This window comes from Macrosteles quadrilineatus, unplaced genomic scaffold, assembly GCF_028750875.1.
Source record: "Macrosteles quadrilineatus isolate MER2022 unplaced genomic scaffold, UCM_ALF_1.0 Scaffold_3__2_contigs__length_128488019, whole genome shotgun sequence".
NCBI lineage: Eukaryota > Metazoa > Arthropoda > Insecta > Hemiptera > Cicadellidae > Macrosteles > Macrosteles quadrilineatus.
Window position 1 is genome coordinate 8,401,478 of NW_026542596.1, and position 22,377 is coordinate 8,423,854.

The window sequence follows — 22,377 nt, forward strand, 5'->3', positions numbered from 1 at the left end:
CTAAACTTCCTTGTAAATGACAACAAATATATTACGCTTTAAACAGCTCATCGCCTTTAGATTAAACTAGCTGTACCCGCGGGCTTTGCCCCGTTTAACTTCTTAATTTTCAAGATGAGCTCGTTCGCATGGCTCAATCACGTCCTGGTGATTGAGCCATATAATATATATACTAAATATATATACTAATATATATACCTAAAGGTGCGTTCGCTACGCTCACTCACCTTTAGGTTGGATCTCGTTTGCTGCGCTCACTTGCCTTCAGGTTAGCTCGTTCGCTACGCTAACTCGCCTCCAGGTTGAAGTTTGTTCGCTACGCTCACTCACCTTTTGGTTGCAAATTAGCTGCTGTCATAAATTTAAAAAATAATAATAGTGCTGCACCCTGTTGGCAATCCTTGTAACTTTAAAGCTATTGAACATCATAGAACAGAACCGACTTGTTTAATTGAAACAGCTTATAAGATTCATTAATTCCTTTTAAATATGAAAAATCATAAGGTTAATATGGGAAACTCCAGAGCTACTGGGGCGGAGCCCGAGAGTCCGATCAGAATAAAAACAACTTAGTTTTCCTATTTAATGCCTAAAGAATCGGTGTACCAAATTTCAGCCTCCTAGGTAAATGGGAAGTGGGAGAATTAGTGATGAGTGAGTGAGTGAGTGAGTGTGTCAGTGAGGGCTTTGCCTTTTATATATTTAGATGTTATGGAAAAGTTGTAGCTTAGCTAGTTTTAGAAACATTATTAATGTAGTTCAATTAATGGAGCCACCGTCAGAGAAAAATTGCTGCTGTAAAGTCCTGTTTTATTTCTTAGACACCAACTTGTTGAATGGCAAAACTATGAGGACAACTCACTGAAAGCTCTGAACCATGGCTTATGTTAAAATGCATCCATAAACTATAATAGTACTAGTACAGCAAATGAGTGAAAATATAGCTTTTATAGTAGCTCAATAATAAGCGGCTCATTTAACTGGTTTCTTTGGTTAAAAAACTTGTAACTCACCTGGTCGATAGATGAGGTTTCTATTTCTAGTCAGTGATATAAGTTGACAAGTTGTGTATTATCATTAAATTAAAAGATTCTGGGAAGACATATGCTGTTGTAATAATAAAATCATAATTATTGATATTTTATTTTGTTTACAGTCAACATTTATGTTTTGCCATGCTATTAATTATATTTTAATACATTTAGGTCCCTCCTTCAGTATAAAACTGTCTATTATTGTATTATTTTACCTGTGTTCACATTACTTTGTTATTTCTGCCTGTTTCTGTATTTTAGTTTTTGAGTTTCTCAGAGTGTGCTTACAGTGTATTGGGCAATTAATCATTTGAGTCATAAAGTCTTATATATCGGCAATCAATAAGAATGTAAAACAACATGAAAAGTTGAAGGTACCTTGAAGTACGCAGAATCTTGGCAGTCAAGTAATTCTATGCTATGTAGGCCTATGGGGTTTTTGTTGACTAGGTACTGTTATTAATGCTGTTATCAATGGCCGAGCAGTCTAAGGCTTTGTCCCCACAATTAGGAGATAGCTCCGTGGATTGAAAGTTGTAACCCTGTCTCTCTTAGGTTTGGTTTGCAATTCATAAAAGATTTTACCTACGACCGTTTTTTAAAGTAGCCATTTCAGTCCAGTTCTTAGAATTGAAAAGTTTCACTTTACAGCTGTTTACTTTCATATCCGCATAGTTTCATTTCATATCCGCATAGTTTTCTCATATCCACACAGGTAACGAACCAATGAGGTTCAAGTATTGAGAGAAAAGAATTAAAATTGTAATGCTTCGAACGTCAACTAACCAGCTGATCAGTTGAGCAATTTAATTGTTGATCCGACTTGTTCATGTTGATACTAGCGTATTCTTAATTAAGTTGGTGGAAGTCCAAAAATAAATTAAATATTTGCCGAATTGTACCTGATACAATATTATTTATGGTAAGAATGCTGCTAGCAATGTAATATTTAATGAAGTTTAACAAACACGTAATTACAGGAAATCAGCTGATTATACAACAAGTCGTTGCATCACTTTCAGTGGCAATGACAATACACGAAAACATAACCTCTCTAAAAAGTTATCATTAGTGATTGTTAGTAATTAAATCCAGATTGATAGTAATTAAAAAACGGTCGTAGGTAAAGTAGTGTACGCAACTCGCGTTAATAGTCTTTACGACACTCGTAGAAGTTTTTAAGGCACTCGCCAAGGCTCGTGCCTTAAATTTTCTACTCGTGTCGTAAAGACTCACTTAACGCAATCGTTGCGTAAACTACTATTAACTGTCAACTTTCTGTGGCTGAGCTTGATTGAAGAGGACCACCTTAAATAAATGGTAGACAGCTCTGGTGAAATTTTACGAGGCGGGTGATCTTTTTGTGAGGTGCTCCTCAAGCATTCTGCTACTTATCTACTGTTAAATTTGTCTTGATATTTTTAACAATTTTTAATTATTGTGCCTATGAATAAGAATAAAACATTTAAATAGACACATTTATTCCAAAATACAATAAAATAACTAATATTAATGTTAAACACACTATCACACTCTGAGATCCTCCAAAGTGTTTTTTCTTTTATGGTATTTCAAATTGTGTTGTTATTATTTTTGCGTAGTGTTTGATTTGGCACCGTGAGCTAGCTGTTGTTGTATATCGTACCTAGTTGTTGCATGCGATTGCCATCGTACTCATGATAGTCCCCAAGATGGCGTTCTATACACAAGAGTTTGGGGATACTGAGTTCTCTGTTCCTGAACGTTACACACAGCTCATCCCCAAGGGGATAGGAGCTCAAGGCATGGTTTGGTAAGTTTACAGTAGATCTCCTCTACACATGGGTAAAATCTGTTAGATGGCCCCAACTCATTTGAATTCAAATTGGGTTAGGATAGTTATTTAATTTGTTGCGTTTTTAATGGGAAATTTAATTTTTTTTGGAAATTATTTTAAAAAATAACTATGAAAGCCCTTTAAAGCGTAATTTTTTCAACAATCGCCAGACCCTGCTACAATGTTTTTTCCCCAAATCCCGCAAAACCACCCCTCGTTTTGCCCTTTGCTTTTGGAATAAGTGTCATGATTCAATTCATAAATCTCACCGTCAAAATAGAATTTTAAAAATTCAAATGGGAGTGTTGCTAGTCTGGTGGTTTTGTGCTGGAGGGACAGGTTTGATTCCCGGCATACCCACAAATCATATGGGCATGGACCGTTCCCAAACACCCATCCTATCTTCTCTTCTAATAAGTGTCACTGGCGTAAACAAGAAGAAAAAAATACCTAGGGGAGTATCAACTGGAATTTAGGTCCTTAATGTCAACTAAATGTTTCTCTAACTTATAACCATAGTACCACACTGTGTTTTTGGAAAACAAATTCATACTTGATTTTCCCTTTATTTTGACCCAAGAAACCATTTCCCAAAGTTTGACTGTTAGCTTGCTGGACACCCTCGCCATCTGTGTCTGTTTCCACTCATTACGATCGGAAACAGCTGTTAAAGATCGACAAACTAATGGACAATGAGCTGAATCCAGTCCTAGTTCCAAATGGTTCACTAACTGGTTGTCAGATTCCTCCCCACCTACTGGTTTGGGTCATCTAGAGAACGTCTTGTCAAACCGTAGTGTCTTTTTATGCGTGAAGAGGAAGGCTCGTAAAACGCCTTGATTAACCAAACGTACCCTGACCCGACTTGTATTTAAAGGAATTGAGGGTAGCTAAAATTGTTGAACAAAAATAGAATTACTATGTTGTTAATAAGTACTGGATTTTGCTATGACAAATACCTAAAATTGTTAATTTCCTTAATTATGCATTTTGGGTTGTGCTAGTATGTTATCATTTCGTTTGTGTTCTTTTTTTATTAAATTAGTCAAAACCATACATATAATTAGTTGTTAGTTTTGATATTGTGTAGTTGAATAGATACTGTGCTCGCCTAGTTATCAGATTGTTGTGGGTTCGATCCTGAGAAGAGTCAGTAGCTTATTGATCATTCAAAACTGGACCTTGCGGCTCTGGCCATTTTTGTTTTAAAAGATGGTTCTGGCTAAAAAAAAAGCTGTTCTTAGTCGGTAACAAAGCTACACAAATCATCTCACTCCACTCTTCAACACTCATTCAGCTTAAAAGTTTTACCGAAAGTACTTTTATGTTTTATTAAAGAGATTAATTGGTAAGTGATTAACAGTATTAGCACAATTCTAATTAGGCCTACTGTTTGTTTTCCAAACAAATTGTGTTTATAAAATAAATCAAAGTAATAATGCGTCATTGACATAAGATTACAGAGTCTCCAAATTAATATAGTATTTGTTTGAAACTGGAAATTCAAAATGGTTAAAATCTCTGTATCTGTAAGAAGATGTCCCATTATTTAATTTTTATTCTGTTAACCCTCACCTTGATTAAAACCTTAAGTTTAATTTGTTAACGTAATCAAGATTCGTACAAGAGCTCGTAATACTGAATTTGTTTGTTAACGTATGTCTAAATGTTTCTGTGCAGTGCTGCATATGACACAGTCACACAACAAAATGTTGCCATCAAGAAGCTTTCCAGGCCATTCCAGAACGTAACTCATGCAAAGCGAGCTTACCGCGAGTTCAAACTAATGAAACTCGTCAATCATAAAAATGTAAGTAGAATAATCAGAAACTAGTTTTTATGTAGATATTAGATAACATTTATTTTTGTTTTGCTCAGTTGTAGCACATATTTTATTGTCCTTTGATGGTGTTGGAAAATGTCCTGTAGCTATAAATCTTTTTAAAGGAAGTTAATATACCTTGTTGTTCTATAGGTTAATTTAAAGTTCAAACATGGCCAGAATAGTTTGTTGTATCCTTGACCAAGAAACAACACTTTAAACTGAAGGCTTGAATCCCATCTCTCAGGGTCTGGTGGGTCTCCATGAGGAGCCCACCTGTTAGTGGCAGAGGCCCACATAAAATAAACGGTTAAAAGTATGGAAGATAAGAGCTTGGGTATGAGTGAAAGATAAAGAAATTTGGTTCGATCCTTAAAAGTTTTACTTAAAGTCAGGCATTTTTTTAAATTTGGTTCTGTGGATCAAATTCGTTCAATTATTGCTTTGCTACTATGTTGACAGATCATTGGCCTGCTCAATGCGTTCACACCTCAACGGTCGCTGGAAGAGTTCCAAGACGTGTATCTTGTGATGGAACTCATGGATGCCAACCTGTGTCAAGTCATACAGATGGACTTGGACCATGAGAGAATGTCTTATCTGCTGTACCAGATGCTGTGTGGCATCAAGCATTTACACTCAGCTGGCATCATACATAGGGTGAGATAGAATTGGCCTTTTTAAACACTTAAGTTTTATGAAAACAAAGTTATTGCTATGTTAGTAATTGCTATTATTCTATTCCTGTACTTGTTTCATATACCTATTATAAGCTTATCACAGGAATTTCCAAGGGCTTTTACAGAGCCCCAAATCAAAATAAACACTTCTCCAAATCAAAATAAACACTTTGGTGGTAGCCGTTAATCTGGCACATTGAATAATTGGGCATTTTATCTAATGGTGGGTTTGCCTAAAGAGTTGCGGACCTCTCTCCGTTGTGTATTCCTAGCTCTTCTGCAGTGCGCTGCAAGGTGTCAGTAGTTGTTTGCTAACAAGTGAGTGAACATAAGCTCTCGTCCTCTAAGTAAGAAAAAAAATATTGTTGTTGATGTTATGAGAGGAAGAAGAGATTGAAGAGATTGATGAAATTGACTTCATTGGTGATCTTTTTAACAAAATTGGATGACCACCGACTAGCTCTAACAAACAAGACTATGTTTAATAACGTGCAACACAAATAAAAAAAAAAAAAACCATTGCTAGGACGCAACAGCCGTCTTCAACGGACTCTTGGCAACGAACTCTCGGCAACGAACTCTTGGTAACAAACTCTCGGCAACGTTGCTGAAATAATAGGATGCACAACCTGTTTTTGGTGGGCCAAAAATGTTGCCATTACATTGCTGGGAAACAACGGTAACTTACATCTATATCGTGCAGCAGTCAAACAGTTTATAATGGACATCGTGAGACAGCTCAAGAATTATATCTTGGATGTCGTGACACTGACTTTTATCATTGAACGTCGTGAGACTTGGCTCAAATGTATCCAAATGCCATTTGACTATCTTAGGATTTTAGAAGTATTTACGGTATTCTAGCAATAACAATAATTATAAAACAGTGCTAAGTTATCCAGTTATATCAAAAACCTGTGTATTTATTTTGAATTGACAAAAAGTCCAGGACACTCTTTGTCCTTGGTACTTGGTACAAAAACCTTTTTGTGGTATAACCCTTAAAAAAAAAAGATTTTTTTGTGTTTAGATAACAATTTAAGAACAAGTCTTAAAATTGCACTTGCAATCTGAATCAGTAATGGTATTGCAGCTATTGTGACATAAACCGCTTTAGAAGTCAATCGTAAATTTATAAATCATTCAAAATAAATTAAATAACAGGAAGAAGAAAATTTGTTAGTACATTCTAAATGGATATATGTAGGCTGTATTGTGTTTTATAAAATTTAAACTTGGATTCAGGATTTAACCATAACAAACCACTGATTTTGTCGTGTTTTTGCGTCGGTAGTGTTTGAGGATGTTGAATTACCAGTATTTTAATTTACTATTAAAATGCTTGAATAAATTTCTCAAAAGAACTTTAAATGTAAGAACATTTTAGCTTGCTCGAATTCAAGCAACAGGTATACTAGTGTTAATTTAATAGATTAATTGAAAATCAATCCAGGCAAATAGAAATTTGCTTAGTCAGCAGGTTTGCTGTAGCAGGGGTATTCTTAGTTTAAAGCTGGGTTTTCCTAGAAGCGGAGTGGACCGCCATAGAAATCGCTTCTCTACACTGCACCCTCCGCATTGCACGTTCCGCTTCCCCGACTAGAAGCACCCACTTTTTAAGAATTAATATCATTAGTAAAATTCACTATTCACGTTATGATAATCTTGATTGTTTTTAATTTTCAGGACCTGAAACCCAGCAATATAGTTGTGAAATCAGACTGTACGTTGAAGATCTTAGATTTCGGCTTGGCCAGAACTGCTGGCACAACGTTTATGATGACTCCGTACGTGGTCACCAGATATTACAGGGCACCTGAGGTAGGCAATAATTTACCTCTAGGAAATATAGCTCTAAATTAAAAATCGAATTGTGTAAACATACCAATTTAAAATATCATCTAAAGAGTGTAACCGGTTTTGAATAGTTACCAAGTTAGTTAAAATATGATACTGATTGGATTGTGGCAGCAAATTCGATTTAGACTAGTAAATTGAAGCAGTATAGATTGATTGAATTACAATACAAACATGTGAAGCTGATTTGAGTAAAAGGTGGGTGTTGAATAAATGAGGGAGTAACTTTGTTGTTGACTACTGAGTTGGTTCTTTAGCCAAAGACCTTTTATAAGCCAAATGGTCGAGGGAAACTGGGCTCAGTTTCGTCACAATTGAACCAGCGACCTTTTACCAATATCTCACAGCCGATCTGGTTAATAAAAGAACCCTCTTTCCATAAATTGAGACTCGCTCCTCTGAGCTTTCCAATCTTATTTAGAACTGAATCTTTCTGTTTAGGTTTCAATAAATTGTGTCTATATTATAGAATCCACATTTGCTTCCTCAGGTAAAATTATTGGATAAATGTTGGTACCTGTCCAGATCTGTGATATAGCGTTGTTTGCAGGTGATCCTGGGTATGGGCTACAAAGAGAACGTGGACATCTGGTCTGTGGGCTGCATCATGGGGGAGATGATCCGTGGAGGAGTGCTCTTCCCAGGAACTGACCACATTGACCAGTGGAACAAAATCATTGGTGAGTACTTAACATTTTCTATCTTTTGTTTTATAATTTAAATCAATTTTAATTTTACTTACAGTCTCAAAGAGGACAAATGTTTGAAATTAAAACAATTTTGACTCAGCTAATATATCAACCATTAACACTGGAATACCTTGGCCCCATGGCAAATCTGATTGGGAGTCAATAAACTAGAGTGTCATGAAATCAGAATGTAAGTATCAAGTCTGATATACTTTGCACATTATTTTAACAACTACCTAAAGAATCTTCAAAGTTGGAGACCTTATATATTATTTGTCATTTTAAAATGTTCACTAACCCATGACTGTTAAAAGTCCTATTATTGCAGTCATATTTCACAGGTGTTTGATGTAGTTGTATGATTTGTAGAACAACTTGGTACGCCCAGTGGAGATTTTATGAAGAGGTTACAACCGACTGTGAGGAACTATGTTGAGAACCGGCCTCGGTATCCAGGCTACCCCTTCGACCGACTCTTCCCCGACGTACTGTTCCCCTCCGACTCCTCAGAACATAACAAACTTAAAGGTAATCCCACAAAAAAGCGTCATTTTTAGCGCCGCGGCTAAAATTAGCCAGTAAAGTTCATTCTTGTACTTGTAGGGGAGTGCCCCTTGCTTTTCATCATATGTTCTACGCTAGAGCCAAAGGACTATATTGTAGATGTGCATGCAAGGCTAAAAAAGACAATTAACCAAAAAAATCTACACAAGTATAGATTGTCCGCTGTTCAATCTTTATAAATAAAACTATAATTTTGTTTGCATCTACTAATACAATTTTTACTGCGTTATATGGCTTGTTATATAATGGGAGTAGGCCTAAAGATCGATGGAGATTAATTTGTCAGTAAAAAAAATTTGATGGAAAATTATATAAATAAAAAAGCGCTACAACAAATTTCCTGTGCCCCCTCTTGTTTTCACATTTTACAGAAATTAACTTAAAGACAGTTGTTTTTTTTTTTTCTATTGTGTGTGGCTGTTGCCATATATGGACGGATGAGTCTTGAAGTAAACCATTGTATGACTAACTGTGTTATTATAATTGCAGCCAGTCAAGCTAGGGATTTGTTATCTCGGATGTTGGTGATCGATCCTGAGAAGCGGATATCCGTAGATGAAGCCCTGCTGCATCCTTACATCAATGTGTGGTACGACGAAGGGGAGGTTAACGCAGTAAGTACGAATGTTCGACCAATATTTTTTTTAACTATTTGTATGACAAAAGATTACATTTTTAAGGGCATATCGTCATTCTCAATTATACCTCATTATGGTCTCATTTATACTACTTGTAGTTTGAGGAAACCCTTTAATTGGCAATATTATTAGTATTGATGGAATCGTGGGGGGGTGGGAGTGAGCTGGCGTAGTGGTTAGAGCGCGGGACTTCAGTCCCTGAGGTCCCGGGTTCGATCCCCGTCAAGTCACCAATGGATTTTATCTAAGTGATAATGCCGCAACCTCTAGGTATAGCCTGAAGTGATGTGAAAAAACAATCCCAGGCTCGTGCCTAGCGTCCTAGGACAGGGAATATTTTAGTATAGTCTGCAGAGTGCAGGTTTGCTGCGCCAACTATTGTAATGTAACACATGTTTGATTGCAGCCTGCGCCAGGCCCGTATGACCACTCCGTGGACGAGAGGGAGCACACTGTAGAGCAATGGAAGGAGTTGATCTATCAGGAGGTGATGGAATACGAGATGAGTCACAACGCGAGTCGTACAACTCCCGAGGACTCTGACGCAGCCGCCCGTCGGTAGAACCACCAAAACCCGTTAATTCCACCATTCGTTTTTAATTCAGGTTGTTATTTGATTAGGTTCGTTTCATTCTGTAGGACTTGTACTGTACAAAGTGTAAGAAAACCCTCTGTATTATTATTCACTCAACCAAATTGGTTTGTATCATAAATATAAGCGTATATAATGGTGTTATATAAGGTACGTTTCTTTAAACTGTGGGACATTTTTATGGTTTTTAATTTTTCATCGGAATATTAATTATTGACAATTTTTTTTAATTTTGGCAGTGGCTTTTGGTAGTTGATTTAACATTTTTAGTTAGACATAGTGGTAGATTACTAACTAAGAGTTTATAACAACATTGACAACGTTACTTATTTTTCTAAAATGTATTGTTATTGATAACAACTACAAAAATTTTGACAGCCCAAAATTTTTTTTAAAATTGACTTTTTAATTAATTTAACCATTGTATGAATGTTTTGTTCCTTGATAGTTTTAAAATAATTGATCGACTGCAGTTGTTATTACATTTATAGACATAGAATAGTAGAAAAAGACTCGTTTGGTGTGTGATGCACATAATCATAAGAATTGCCATTTGATTCGATATAATTTATTATGTTATTATTTTAACTATTTTAGGGAGTAGTCATATTAAATTAATTTGAATATTAATATTTTATATATTAGGTAATAAATTTATTTTCTTTAGGTTAGCGGATGTAACATTCTTGTATTTTATATATAGTTTCTTTTGCAAACTAGCCATTTATGTAGTACCTGTCTTTTTTTCAAAGGATTGTAAAACTAATTTTACAAAAATTATAAATCTAAAATTATTGCTGCTCAAGGAAAATGATATTGTTATTGTTATACCGGGCTGAAAGGCAATGCTGGATGTTTAACATTTTATTATAACCCTAATTACTACTAACTGTATCAATATCTGAACAAACTACGTTTGTGTAATGTAATAGTTTCTTTTTTATCTAAACAATTTGATTCAGTGTTTGTTTTCTTCACCAAATTATTTATTTCCTCAAGGATAAGATTTCTTGAAATTGAAAAGGTGTGATTTGAAATATATAGACCCAGCTGGTCTGGGGCCTAATATTTTTACACTTTTAAACCACAAATTGAAATGTCCATACAAAGGTAGGACTGGATTTATTCAACCAATTAATTCTCACAAATTGACATTAACATTTTAGTTTTCGTTTTGCTGACTTGATGAAATATCCAATCAAAGACAGTGTGGTCGAGTCCTCATCTTTGTTGTTAAGCAGTGAGAGTATAGATGCAATCAGGTGTTAAGTTGCTGTACAAAAACTCGATAATAACTTGTACAGTTTTTTAACTTGTTGCGGGTGCAGTGTGTGGTGTTTGGACGTTATTGTTACGAGTCCTTAGTACTACCATTTTATGTAATTTATACTGTATTTATACCGTTTGAAGCAGAGACACAGATCTGCAGTCCGGTCCATTTTGCCAGTACAGTAGAGTGTCGTGTGTAGTTCTTTCCTTCTAGCACCTTGTTCTTTTCTGTAAATATTCCACTATCTCCTTTGTGAATAAGTATGTATAGTCATAGGCTAGAACTGCCGCAGGACACGAGTCACTGTTCCAAATCGTATGTGATAGAATCCTTTTAGGCAGACTCCATTTTGTTGTGTGTGGGCGCAAGTTAGCGGTTTATAAAGTAATCAGTTTTCAAGGTCGACATGCAGGTATATTGTCTTATTGTAATCACGTCTATCATTATTCAACCAACCAATAAAATATGATTCTTAATTATGTTATTCATGTAGAACCCAGATTCCAGATTTTAATATCAATCTCGATGTTACTTAGTATCCCTCATGCGGGATTAAGTTAATTTATCACCAATACACTATTGAGTAGTAATGGTCAAAACAAAACCATAATTTTTGAATGTGAAAACCAAAACCGAGGTATAAAAAAATTTAATCACTAATCTGAATCTCGAATATTTAAATCCTAATGCAAAACTTGTAAAATATTTACTGTGCAATAAAAAATGTTAAGGTACTGTATTGGACTTCTGAACCTGAGTTGCATATTCATAATAAACATAGCCCACCTATATAATTCATAATAACATGAATATGCAAACTAAATAAACTTAAACAAAAAAAAAAAACATTGTTTTGATAAAGAACAAACACTAAACAAATCAATAACTCTTGACACTATCCTCAAAAACATGAATGAGGTTAAGTTTATAGTGTTAGTTTTGAGTTTTGAATCTCATAACTTACCGAGTGAATCTAAAAACCATACAACCAATACATTTTATACTATTAATTAATAAACTGTGATGTAATATAGGGGATAAGAAGTCACAATAAGATCCAAGGGAACCAAGAGGCAAATATTTCAATTACAGTAGAGTCTCCAATTAGCTGACCTAAACCAGCCTCACAGAGGTGGGATTAGAATATTGGTGGAACACAGAAAATAGTAAATACCTCAGCCGCAGCAAACCTGCAGACTAAGCAAACTTCAATTTGCCTGATTGGTTTTACTGTAAAATATCTCCATAAAAAAATCACATTTTCCCCTATTTCAATAGAAATGGCATAACAAGTACTTAGTTTTGCTACAACAGGGAGGGTTAAAAAGTGTTTTTTGTGAAATGTTAATAGTTGAGTATAAAATTAATACATCTTCCAAATTTTATCAAAATATGTTCATAAATAAGCAAATTACAACAGTTTACTTTTTCTCCATATAATTTAAATTTTAAATTAAAACATTCTTGGAATTTTTGCAGTTACTATTAGGCGCATACTAACGCTTCAATATACTAAATTATTTGTTTTTTAAGCTCTACAAAATGGTTTGGAAAGAAATTACATGTGAAAATTATATGTTTTTAGGGTCAAAAATGGGAAAAACCAATATTTACCCCATTAACCCCTGTTTCCTTAGTCCAATCCTGGTTTGCGAACTCGTTAGAATAAATGTAGGTATGTAGGTAGGAGTATCAGTTAGCACGATAACTGGAGCAAAAATGACGAGATTTTGATTAAAATTTCATCAAAATCGGATCATTTTTGCTTGAGTTACCGTGCTAATGGACACATATATAGGCCTATATAAATATATATATGAATTTGAACAGATGGTGTTTTTAGCCTCTGGGGACCTCAAATTAAAAAAGTTAATCGGTCCCGGGTCCAGGTCTTGTTATGAGTACTACGGTAATAGCTACTTCCCTATAGGGAAATTCGTTAAAGTAATTTAATTTAAGAATACAAAAATAAAGGATAAGTATAACCAAGTATAAGTCAAGAGAAAGTACAGTCAAGTACAGATGTCTGTGTGTGAAGTGTGGTGTGTATCCTCCAATCACAGTCAAGGACCTCAATGAACTCACTATGCTGCTCAGCCATCCAACAGAACACATTCTTGCAGTACTCAATCGTACACAGGAAACGTCAGATGGCTGAGAGACTGGACTGTAAGATGTTTGACCAACGACCATTTGTTTAACTAGCCTTTTTTCAAATAAGGTCTTATAATAGAAAATACTAACACATTATTTTTTTACTTAATAGCACTAGTGTGGTAAAGTAACGAACCAATAAGGGAAAAGAAGTAAAACTGTAATGCCTCAATTGCCAACTTATCAGCTGATAACGACCAATTCAATTGTTGATCCGCCAACTTCCGCTGGAAACACACATACCTAAAAGTTGAACACAACGATTTGCTAACCAACAAGTTCAGGAAGGTTTAATGAAAGATTTTTAAAATGTCAGATAATTCTAGTGAAATAGACGACATCGAAGTAAGTGCTCAAACGGTTTGTAATAATATTTTCACCTTTCACCACACTATGATGTTTTTGGATGTATACCTTAATTGGTGGCTGAAAGTAACGTTTTGCTGGCCATGCCAGCTGTCATCGTAATTTGGGGACCGAGCAGGTTTTTACAGCCCGAGGCCGCAAAATCAGCTGTGTGCTTACTTAAAACATGAATGCATTTAAAATACACAATCCAAATCCATAGAATTGTGTTATTGTCACCGTTGCCTAGCAACTTTTTATTTTTATTTTTGCTGATTCCTCAAATTATTTCATCACGTAACCTTAAATATGTAGTTGTGTTGACTTGACTATCAGTGTGCATTATTATAGTGGTGAATAGTGGCAATAGGGTATAGTGTGGTGAAAAATAGCGTTCGTACCACGGACCGAAATGGTTTTGCAGCTCTCGATCGATTTAAGTTCTCAACTTCGTCTCGAACTTAAAAACTATCTCGAGCCGGCAAAACCTCATTTTTGGCCCTAGGTACGAAATATACTATTTAATCACTCCTTACCAAAAGTAACAATTTTTCGATAACAGCTGATATGAAAGAAAGTAGATGTTTGCCAAGCTCTAATTTAGGGCGAGGGAAAAACGATCAGCTGATTTTCCCTCGCTCTCAATTAGTTCTGCATTCATCCACTATGCGCGCTAGGGATTTTTTAGGTTTTGATTGATGACTAGCTGTCCTGTCCTATGTCAAAAGCTCGTTCATTTTCAAGATAAGCTCGTTCGCATGGTTCAATCACGTCCTGGTTGAAGTTTGTTCGCTACGCTTACTCACCTTTAGGTTGGAGCTCGTTCGCTGCGCTCACTTGCCCTCAGGTTAGCTCGTTCGCTACGGTAACTCGCCTCGTTTGCAGTTATGGCTGCAAATTAGCTGTTGTCATAAATTTTACAAAATAATAGTGCTGCACCCTGTTGGTAAACCTATTACCTTTTTAATGCTATTGAGCATCACAGAATCAAATTGTTTTGTTGAACCAGCTGTTAAGATTCTTTAATTCCATTCAAATATGAGTAGGCTGGAGTAGCACATATTTGAATTCAATATCAAACTAGGAATTTATGACTCCAATTCCTCTGAGATTGAGAAAAATGTAACATTCCTTAACATGGCCAACTTAAATACCTACCAAAGGAAACTCAAACCTTTTGTTAAAACTGGAATTCCCATGAATTTGTGTGAAATTTGGAATAAATAAAGCACAGTGTACACAAATTAATATTTTTTTATAAATCTGTGACCAAAAACAGGTAACAAACCGATGGCACATAATCTATAAATGACACTTTTTCCACTTTCTCTATATGACTAGGAATTTTTAGTAATGAGGTAAAAGAGAAACAAATCTGAGAACATTTGGCAATTTCGATACATTACAATGTATAAATTCATGTCAAAGGTAATTCCTAATATGCTATTACAATAATTTATGTATGATAATTATTCCTAACAGGCTATCACTAAAGAGATTACACTGGACACACCTTATTGCTATTTAACATCTTACTGTGGAAATATAAATTATCAAACATTCAAGATTTAAGATTCTCGCTCATATGAATACTTTAAGGTGATAATAAAACTACATGTGCATAAACATTTCAAAAAGTTACCAACAAAATCACCGATCAAAAAACAACTATAAAAACGCAAATAAATTGTATTAGTTTACAAAAAGTGAAAGGAAAGACAATATGATTCATAATAATTAGGCAGTTGGTCAATACTCAATATCAATCCAGTTGATCATAATTTGATTCTGCAGTCACTTTTCAATAACCATCACTTTGCCCTTTTGTCTTACTGAGTAGAGAAAATAACTTGCTGAACAATACTATTCAGTTCACTGTCTGACTTTAAGTTTGTTAAGATATTTATTAAAAAAGGATGTCTTATTTGAATGTCATGAAATTTGAACTTTTATAATCAGGTAAAAAAACCATGGGATTTCTTCCTTAATGACGTAAATACGTACATTTCACATTTATTGTCAACAAGAATAAGTAACAAACAAAAACTTTAAAGCTTAGGCTATGAAAATATTATTTTTTGGGTTGTTACAGACTGTGCTATTAGGCCTACACCTTCTCATGGTGTGTTATTATGCTTATAAAGGACAAACTATAACAAACCATGATTTAAAGTTACAGATTCCAAGGTAAACTAAACCTAACCGATTAAATATGCTAGGTACTTCTGCTTTTATTTTTAATACTGGAATATACCAGTAGTTGAGGAAGGTTTCTCCAGACAAAAGTAAAACAAACAGGTAGGTAATAGGCTAAAGTAATTTTTTACTTTTAATGTAACTATCATGTAAAGAGGTTATAGGTATAATGTTTTCAATAATGCCTACAAAGCTATTTGAATCTCATTTACATAACTGTAATAACCTTATTTGAGCAGGCTACGTGAATAAAAAACGTGATAGCACAATCAGTATTTGGCAATAATGAATTACGCTGCAATCAAGCTAGAACTAAAAATGTATGATATGTTTCCAAACTTTTAAAGATGCTCTAAAAAAATCAATGTCAAATGCAAATGTCAAATTAAAGGCACATATATAACAATATCATGTTTGTTAACAAGTTTGGGTATTGTGAAAACAAAAGTATGATTAAACCACTACAGTATTATGTTTTGATTCACAGATATGCTAAAGTAATAGTCTAGAGTGATCTTTCTACATTTCACCATCAATAATATATATTGAATGTTTAACAGTTTGAATACTCATTAATGCTTTCTAAACGAAAAGCAGATAGTTATTTATCCACCAGGATGTAACTTGCAATATTAAAATTTCTTAGCAAATTTGACATAGGCAGTCTTGATATTGTTTCAAGTCATCAAGCGATTCAAAATAACAGATTCTAAAAGGAGCTGGAACATCAAGCTCCTACCAACAATAGTGATGATTACACAGCGATACCTGAGAAAGTCCAATTATCTGATCGACAATATCGCTTTAGATGTCCATATCAAACTGATCATTTTCTTCTTCCTCAACTGCAACAAAGGAACAAAAACACTTAAATATTAAAACAAAATCTATTTTAAAAATAACTAGTGTCCCTGTTGCTCGAAATCGAGCAATTGCTAAGTATTACAGGCGTTATTTTAAAACGAATGACAGTCATAACTTTTGATGACTTTAAAAGATTCAACTCAAAGATTATGGAATACTCAAGATGTACATAACAGACTGATATAATCAAAATTTCTTGTAAATATCTTATCATTTTTCAAAAGCTGACCTTGTTTTTTGTGTTTTCGACAAATAGCCTTACTCATAGCCACATTAGGTTGTCCATAGTAAATAACGATTATGCAATAAAAAAAACACATTATTTTTATTTCTTCTCCTTGGTGGTGTTCTATGACTTTCCTGTTTCCTATAGTTTGCAAATCGGCTCTCTTTCAATGATTACTAAGAAATGCAGCACAGTGTTAATTCAGTTTTCTTTTTATTAGGCTATATCAATTTATCCAGACTCTCTCGTTTTTTCCCATTGCATTAGCAAACTTATTGAGTGTTTACAATTAACATGTTCTTCTTCTCACTTTTAATTTCTGACAAAAGCTGGAGTTTCATAACAATATTTGTTTCCCATGTTAATCTTATGGAGAAATACAAAACTTTAAAGGGCCCCAGGGCCTCACCCTCTAACTATTTCCCTAAAAAGAAAGTTTCCTGCACAACTTCACGTTACGCTCTTTCCGATGACAAAAAGAACATGTAAATCGGTTCAGTAGTTTCGGAGGAGTAATTGTCACAAAAAACCTGCTTGCAAGCGTATTAAATAAGTATAGATTTTGAAAACCTAAGAAACTGTCTTGATTTACTATATGGATTCAAACTTGTAAATAGTAAACCTGCCTGAATTTCACAAATTCAAAACATCTCTAAATTTTAATATTTCTTACATTTTATGATCTTATCATTTAATCAGTTCAATGTAGGTGTCTTTAAATCTGACACTTCCCAGAGCAAGGGAATAAAACCCTCCTCCTGCAGGGACAAAAACTAAGTTTTGACTTATAACCACTTTCATTTAGACATTGACATTAGGTTTGGAGCATTTTTTAAGCAGAATATTAATTCTTCTTACTTTTTGCATGTCTATCAGCAGCATTGTATGTGTTAGCAATATTAGCAATGTTAACAAACACCAATGTTAAACAATTTTACCTAGTATATAGGTGAAGCCGCACAGTAAAATATTTTGTGCTAATAGTCGTTGATAACAAAACAAAATGATTTTGTTCAGGGTCTTGTTTTGAGAAGTGTTCATTATCTTTAAAAATTTCTGTACCAACACAGCGTTTTACTACTTTAGATAATAAAACATGCAATACAAACAAACACAACTATAGTTCAGATAGCAGTACAACCGCCAAGAAGCTTGCCACTAGGGTGACTCATCACCGCCGGCGCGCCATATCCCCTCCACCAGTTTCAAGCGTTTCAAGGTCGGCTTCAGTCCGCGCACCACATTGCCACTCTATGGTATTCCTTGCTCCCTGGTTGGCTATGCGAACTACCCTGAATGTACACGAGCACACCGAGTACACTATCGCGCTCGTCTTGGTTCGCCTACATTCGACGATTGTGTACTGCATGCTGAACAGATCTTACTGCCCTACCCACTCAATACTTTAGGCCTGGATTTAAATAGTTTATAGTATTCATCTGCTGAACCATGCATGATTGTAAATAGCTTAACTCATGATTGATTATTGATTAATGCTGAGTGAGTGCAGGATCGTACAAGATGAGTTGTACAGCAGCTTTTCCTGTGACTAAGACCAGGCGTTTCTTTAGCCATGACAATTTGTTCAATGGTCAAGGACAATTGCCTTCACATTCAAACCGTCACGAAACTACTGACTTTTTTCGGAAAAAATCTGATGAATACTAGGCAAGCAATAATTATTTCAACACAAACTTACTTTTCTTGACAGGGCTCGAGACTTCATGTCCGTTTTCCTTTGGTTGTTCTGGATACTCATTACCCTTGATTAAGAAGTCAGGGATGGTTGAAATATGCTTAGGAGGGGTCTGGGCTATTGGCGAATTGCGCAGATGCAACAGCATGGATCTGTCATAGACAATCTTAGTTCCTAGAATTTAAAAATACATAAAACATAAACATTAAATACAGCAGGCTAATAGGTAAGTGAAATGGTTAGAAGGTAGATGGTGGCTATATAGTTAAAGTCCCACAAACTCAGGATCCCGATAACTAAACAATCCTGATTTGCCGGGAAAGCAGTAAATAAACAATTTTACATTAATTCCACAGCCTTTGTACCGTAACCCTTTAAATTACATCACATGTTGAAACTATCATATTATGCCTGTTAATTACAAAAATAATCTAATCAGGCTGCAACCTGGGACTATCAACGGTATAGAATTTGTTTAACATGTTCGCAACCGATCACCACATATGCGATGCTGCGATCATTGCCATGGACCAAGGTATACATTTTAATACTACACATCTAGACTGGGTGTCCCTTCATTCACAGTACACACAGACAACAAGCCAGTGACGCAGCAAAGTAAAACAGTTTTGCCAGCTATCGTATGACGTCAATAATTATAATATTCACAGATCAAGTGATACACATGCGACAGACATCTCTGTAGACCACTGCAGAGAATTCGGGGCCTTCAAATAGTGTTACGAAGATATAGGCCTAAGCTTTTTAATAACATTGGGATCCCGACGCAAATATGCGACGTCTAATGTGTCCATGGGTAGACACCGGCTGTCGCAGATGTGCGTCACTGGTCCATATGAAAGAAAAATTACTATTGCAGTAGCAAAACGTGTTAATTGCATAATTTTTGTATTTTAAAAGTTAGGTTTTAGTGAAAATATTTTGTTTTGTAACAGTAATTAGGCTGTTTAAGCTAAGATTTTTTAAAATTTAATGGTACCATACAGTATTTTGCACCTTAATTTGAAAATGACATCCATTTTTGTAGAAAACCGCCATAGATGTAAAAACCAAATCTTAGTTTATGAATCTAAGCACAATGGGGTGGTATTGCTACGGTGGTTTGTACAAGACCAAGGTGTGTGACAAAGAAAGTACAAGGGGAGCAAGCAGCTGTGGGTAACTTAAATGTACAATCCACAATTAGTTTAATTCAAATTATTTAACCAACACAAACAAACTGAGATTGTGGCTGGCTCATGTTGATGTAATCAGAGATTTTAAAAGCAGTACCTATGTTTAAAAGGACATAGGTACCGGACCAAAGAAAGTTGATTGATATAAGTTAGAGTGGGCTAAATCAAAATCAGTACCGGTAACTTAGGACTATGACGTTGCTACAAGTTATTAGGTTAGTAGCATATATTACGCCCCAAGGCCGAGTAAACTTAAGTACGTTTATAGAGAGTGTGAGCTTAAAAGCGCCCAACCTCACGAAGCCTCACACAGGATTTTATGCAGGGAAACCTACCGTTAAAACCTTCCCAGGTGAGTCGTGTAGCTTAGGCCTACAATACTTCTTTCCACCCACTAAGTTTACCAATAACAAATAACTTATAAGTTACAGGAATTAACTTAGTAAAACACAACCCATAACTTAAGTTTCAATCACAACACCAGGGTTGCTACCTTAGGTCAGCCAAAATCGGGACTGTCCCAGCGGAATCGGGACGGGTGGCAACCCTGCACAACAGAGTGAGTTAAAGCTTACGGTAAGTTTAGGTCTACACTTTTATGTACTGTCTACTTAACTTTGTTTAGAGCCTATTGAAGTAAGTTAAATTACTTAGGCTAACTCATAAGTTAGGCTAGCCAATATAAAAAATATGCCTAGAAACAAGAAACAAACAATAAGAGCGCTGGGTGCATTTAAACCCACTCCAGCTAATTACCAAACCCTTTCTGTAAACAATGAATATGTCGTGAACAAAGAGGACCAAGTTAACTGCTTACTGGGGAGTGAGGCAAAAAATCAACTTAGGCTTACACAATCAACAGCTGTTTGCTCTCCTCAGGGCTTCTTTCTCTCCAAGCATGAAACAATGCAAAGTGCATAAGTTAAAGGTGCACAATTTCCGATTTTTCATGGCCTAAGTTAAGCTTTATTTAGAAATAAAACAATCTAGGCCTACCTTAGCACTGAATAAGCTACCGTAGGCTACGGTACAAAAATATGACGAGTAACTTACATACCTAGGGCCGAAGTATATTTGTAGGCCTAGACCTAACTTAAGTTAGGCCTATGCCATTTTTAGGCTAATCTTTTTTTTATTTTGAGGGAAAATAAGTTAATGTAAGTTAGGTTATACATTTCTTTACCTCCAGGTGTGGTGGAATACAGAGTGCCTCCCGGTGTGGAGGAATAATCCACAGGAAGTTGTGATGGGTCTGTAAGTAGCACTCTTTTGGTAGGGATGCTTTGGCTTTGTGTAGCCTGACGGGCGATAGGAGAAGCCGACATTTTCCTTTGAACTAGAACAAAACAATTCAAAGCTGTAACATAACGATTGAATCTCCAAAATTACCCTTTACAGTACCAACTGGCAGTAAAAAATAATCAACTTACCCTAGCCTTTATGTTTTTCCAGCCTAATACAGCAATAGGCAAATTCATAGAATTTATTCTTAATAGGTCTAGTTAACAAGTTAAGCCAACAAGAATGGCATTATAAAGTTAATAACAAAAAGCCTTACCTTATAATTTCACATATAAACAACCACAACACAATGTGACTGACTTGACTATCACTAGCAGACGTGCGGGCGGGCGTTGTATAAATTTACTACGACGTTCACAATAAAATCACTAGTAAAGTCAAAATGAGCTCTAAAAGTGAAAAAAATCGTTCTTCAATGATAAGCACTGTAAGTGAAGTTACTAATAACTGTTTGGTACACAAATATTCATTCAGTATTAAATATCAAACGTTAAAACATAAATTTTAATTTTAAAGCGCACTAAATAGATTATCTTGCAACATATGGTTCTAGCAGCAGCACAATTGAGTCGACACAACAGCGCGAAATACGAAAGCTAAAAGCTAACAAAACAAAAGTGATGTATGATTCGATTCGTCGTTCTTTTATTCAAGGTTAACTACTGTACATAATCGCCAACCAGTCAGATTTCCGCCTCTTATCATGGCTGTGTGTGTGTTGTTGACGTAAACATTGTTTACGTGCTATCATCGTCGGGCTGAATATCGGTTTACAGGTGTAGCATAACGACGCAAACAATCCCCCTCCTCTGAAAACTCTATGAAAACAATTGGAAACATTAAACTTAAAAAATACTTATCACTTATCCTAATCAAAATTCTTCAAAAAAACACTTCATGAAATGTTAAAATTTAGTTCAATACCAAGTAAGATAAAGTTGTTTGAGTTTGTTGGAAAACATAGGTACCAGTATTGACGAATAAACAATGTTTACACTTGGATGAGCAGAAAGAATTGTTCAGTGACAAACAATAATTGGTAATTCCAAAACATTAAGAGAGAGAAATGGAGTGTATTTTGTTTCCCGAGTTATTGAATGTCATTAAGAAAATCTAACTCCCCTCATCCACCATCATCACTTTTTGTGATAGCGAATTTCTCTAGGGAAGTAGCTATACCGTGTAGATCCGGGAGAGATTTTACTTTTTCATTTTGATGTCCCCAGAGGCCAAAAACACCATTCCTTCAAATTAATCTCGGCATATGTAGATTCTCACCTGCAACCTTTTGTCAGTGAATTACCTTCACATGTTAAAGACACCAACCACTTCTTAGAACGGCTGACAACCATACCAACACCTCTTCCTCCTGGGACGATTTTGGCTACCATAGATGTAACTTCCCTGTACACTAACATCCCCCTTACACATGGTCT

General features: G+C 35.3%; 2 protein-coding genes across 4 annotated transcripts in view; one reads left to right on the forward strand and one right to left on the reverse strand.

The window, feature by feature from the left end:
• LOC128988974 (stress-activated protein kinase JNK) overlaps nucleotides 1-11,438 on the forward strand; it is a 57,376-nt gene extending 45,938 nt beyond the window's left edge. For 2 of the 3 annotated variants that reach the window (XM_054410795.1, XM_054410796.1), the window contains exons 5-11: nucleotides 4,531-4,660; nucleotides 5,135-5,332; nucleotides 7,039-7,173; nucleotides 7,760-7,889; nucleotides 8,268-8,426; nucleotides 8,952-9,076; nucleotides 9,507-11,438. In XM_054410795.1, the coding sequence (XP_054266770.1) occupies nucleotides 4,531-4,660; nucleotides 5,135-5,332; nucleotides 7,039-7,173; nucleotides 7,760-7,889; nucleotides 8,268-8,426; nucleotides 8,952-9,076; nucleotides 9,507-9,662 (1,033 nt within the window). In that variant the 3' untranslated portion in view covers nucleotides 9,663-11,438. Of the gene's footprint in view, nucleotides 1-2,635; nucleotides 2,827-4,530; nucleotides 4,661-5,134; nucleotides 5,333-7,038; nucleotides 7,174-7,759; nucleotides 7,890-8,267; nucleotides 8,427-8,951; nucleotides 9,077-9,506 lie in introns of all 3 variants that reach the window. The other variant, XM_054410797.1, reaches the window with a different exon arrangement.
• Nucleotides 11,439-14,697: 3,259 nt separating this feature from the next.
• On the reverse strand, nucleotides 14,698-21,536 carry LOC128990622 (eukaryotic translation initiation factor 4E-binding protein 1-like). Its single transcript, XM_054413093.1, has 4 exons — nucleotides 21,198-21,536; nucleotides 20,823-20,975; nucleotides 18,447-18,617; nucleotides 14,698-16,502 (listed from the first exon to the last, which is right to left on the reverse strand). Exons 2-4 carry the CDS (start codon nucleotides 20,962-20,964, stop codon nucleotides 16,462-16,464), a joined length of 354 nt encoding a protein of 117 aa, XP_054269068.1. The 5' UTR covers nucleotides 20,965-20,975; nucleotides 21,198-21,536; the 3' UTR covers nucleotides 14,698-16,461.
• Between the last annotated feature and the right edge of the window lie 841 nt (nucleotides 21,537-22,377).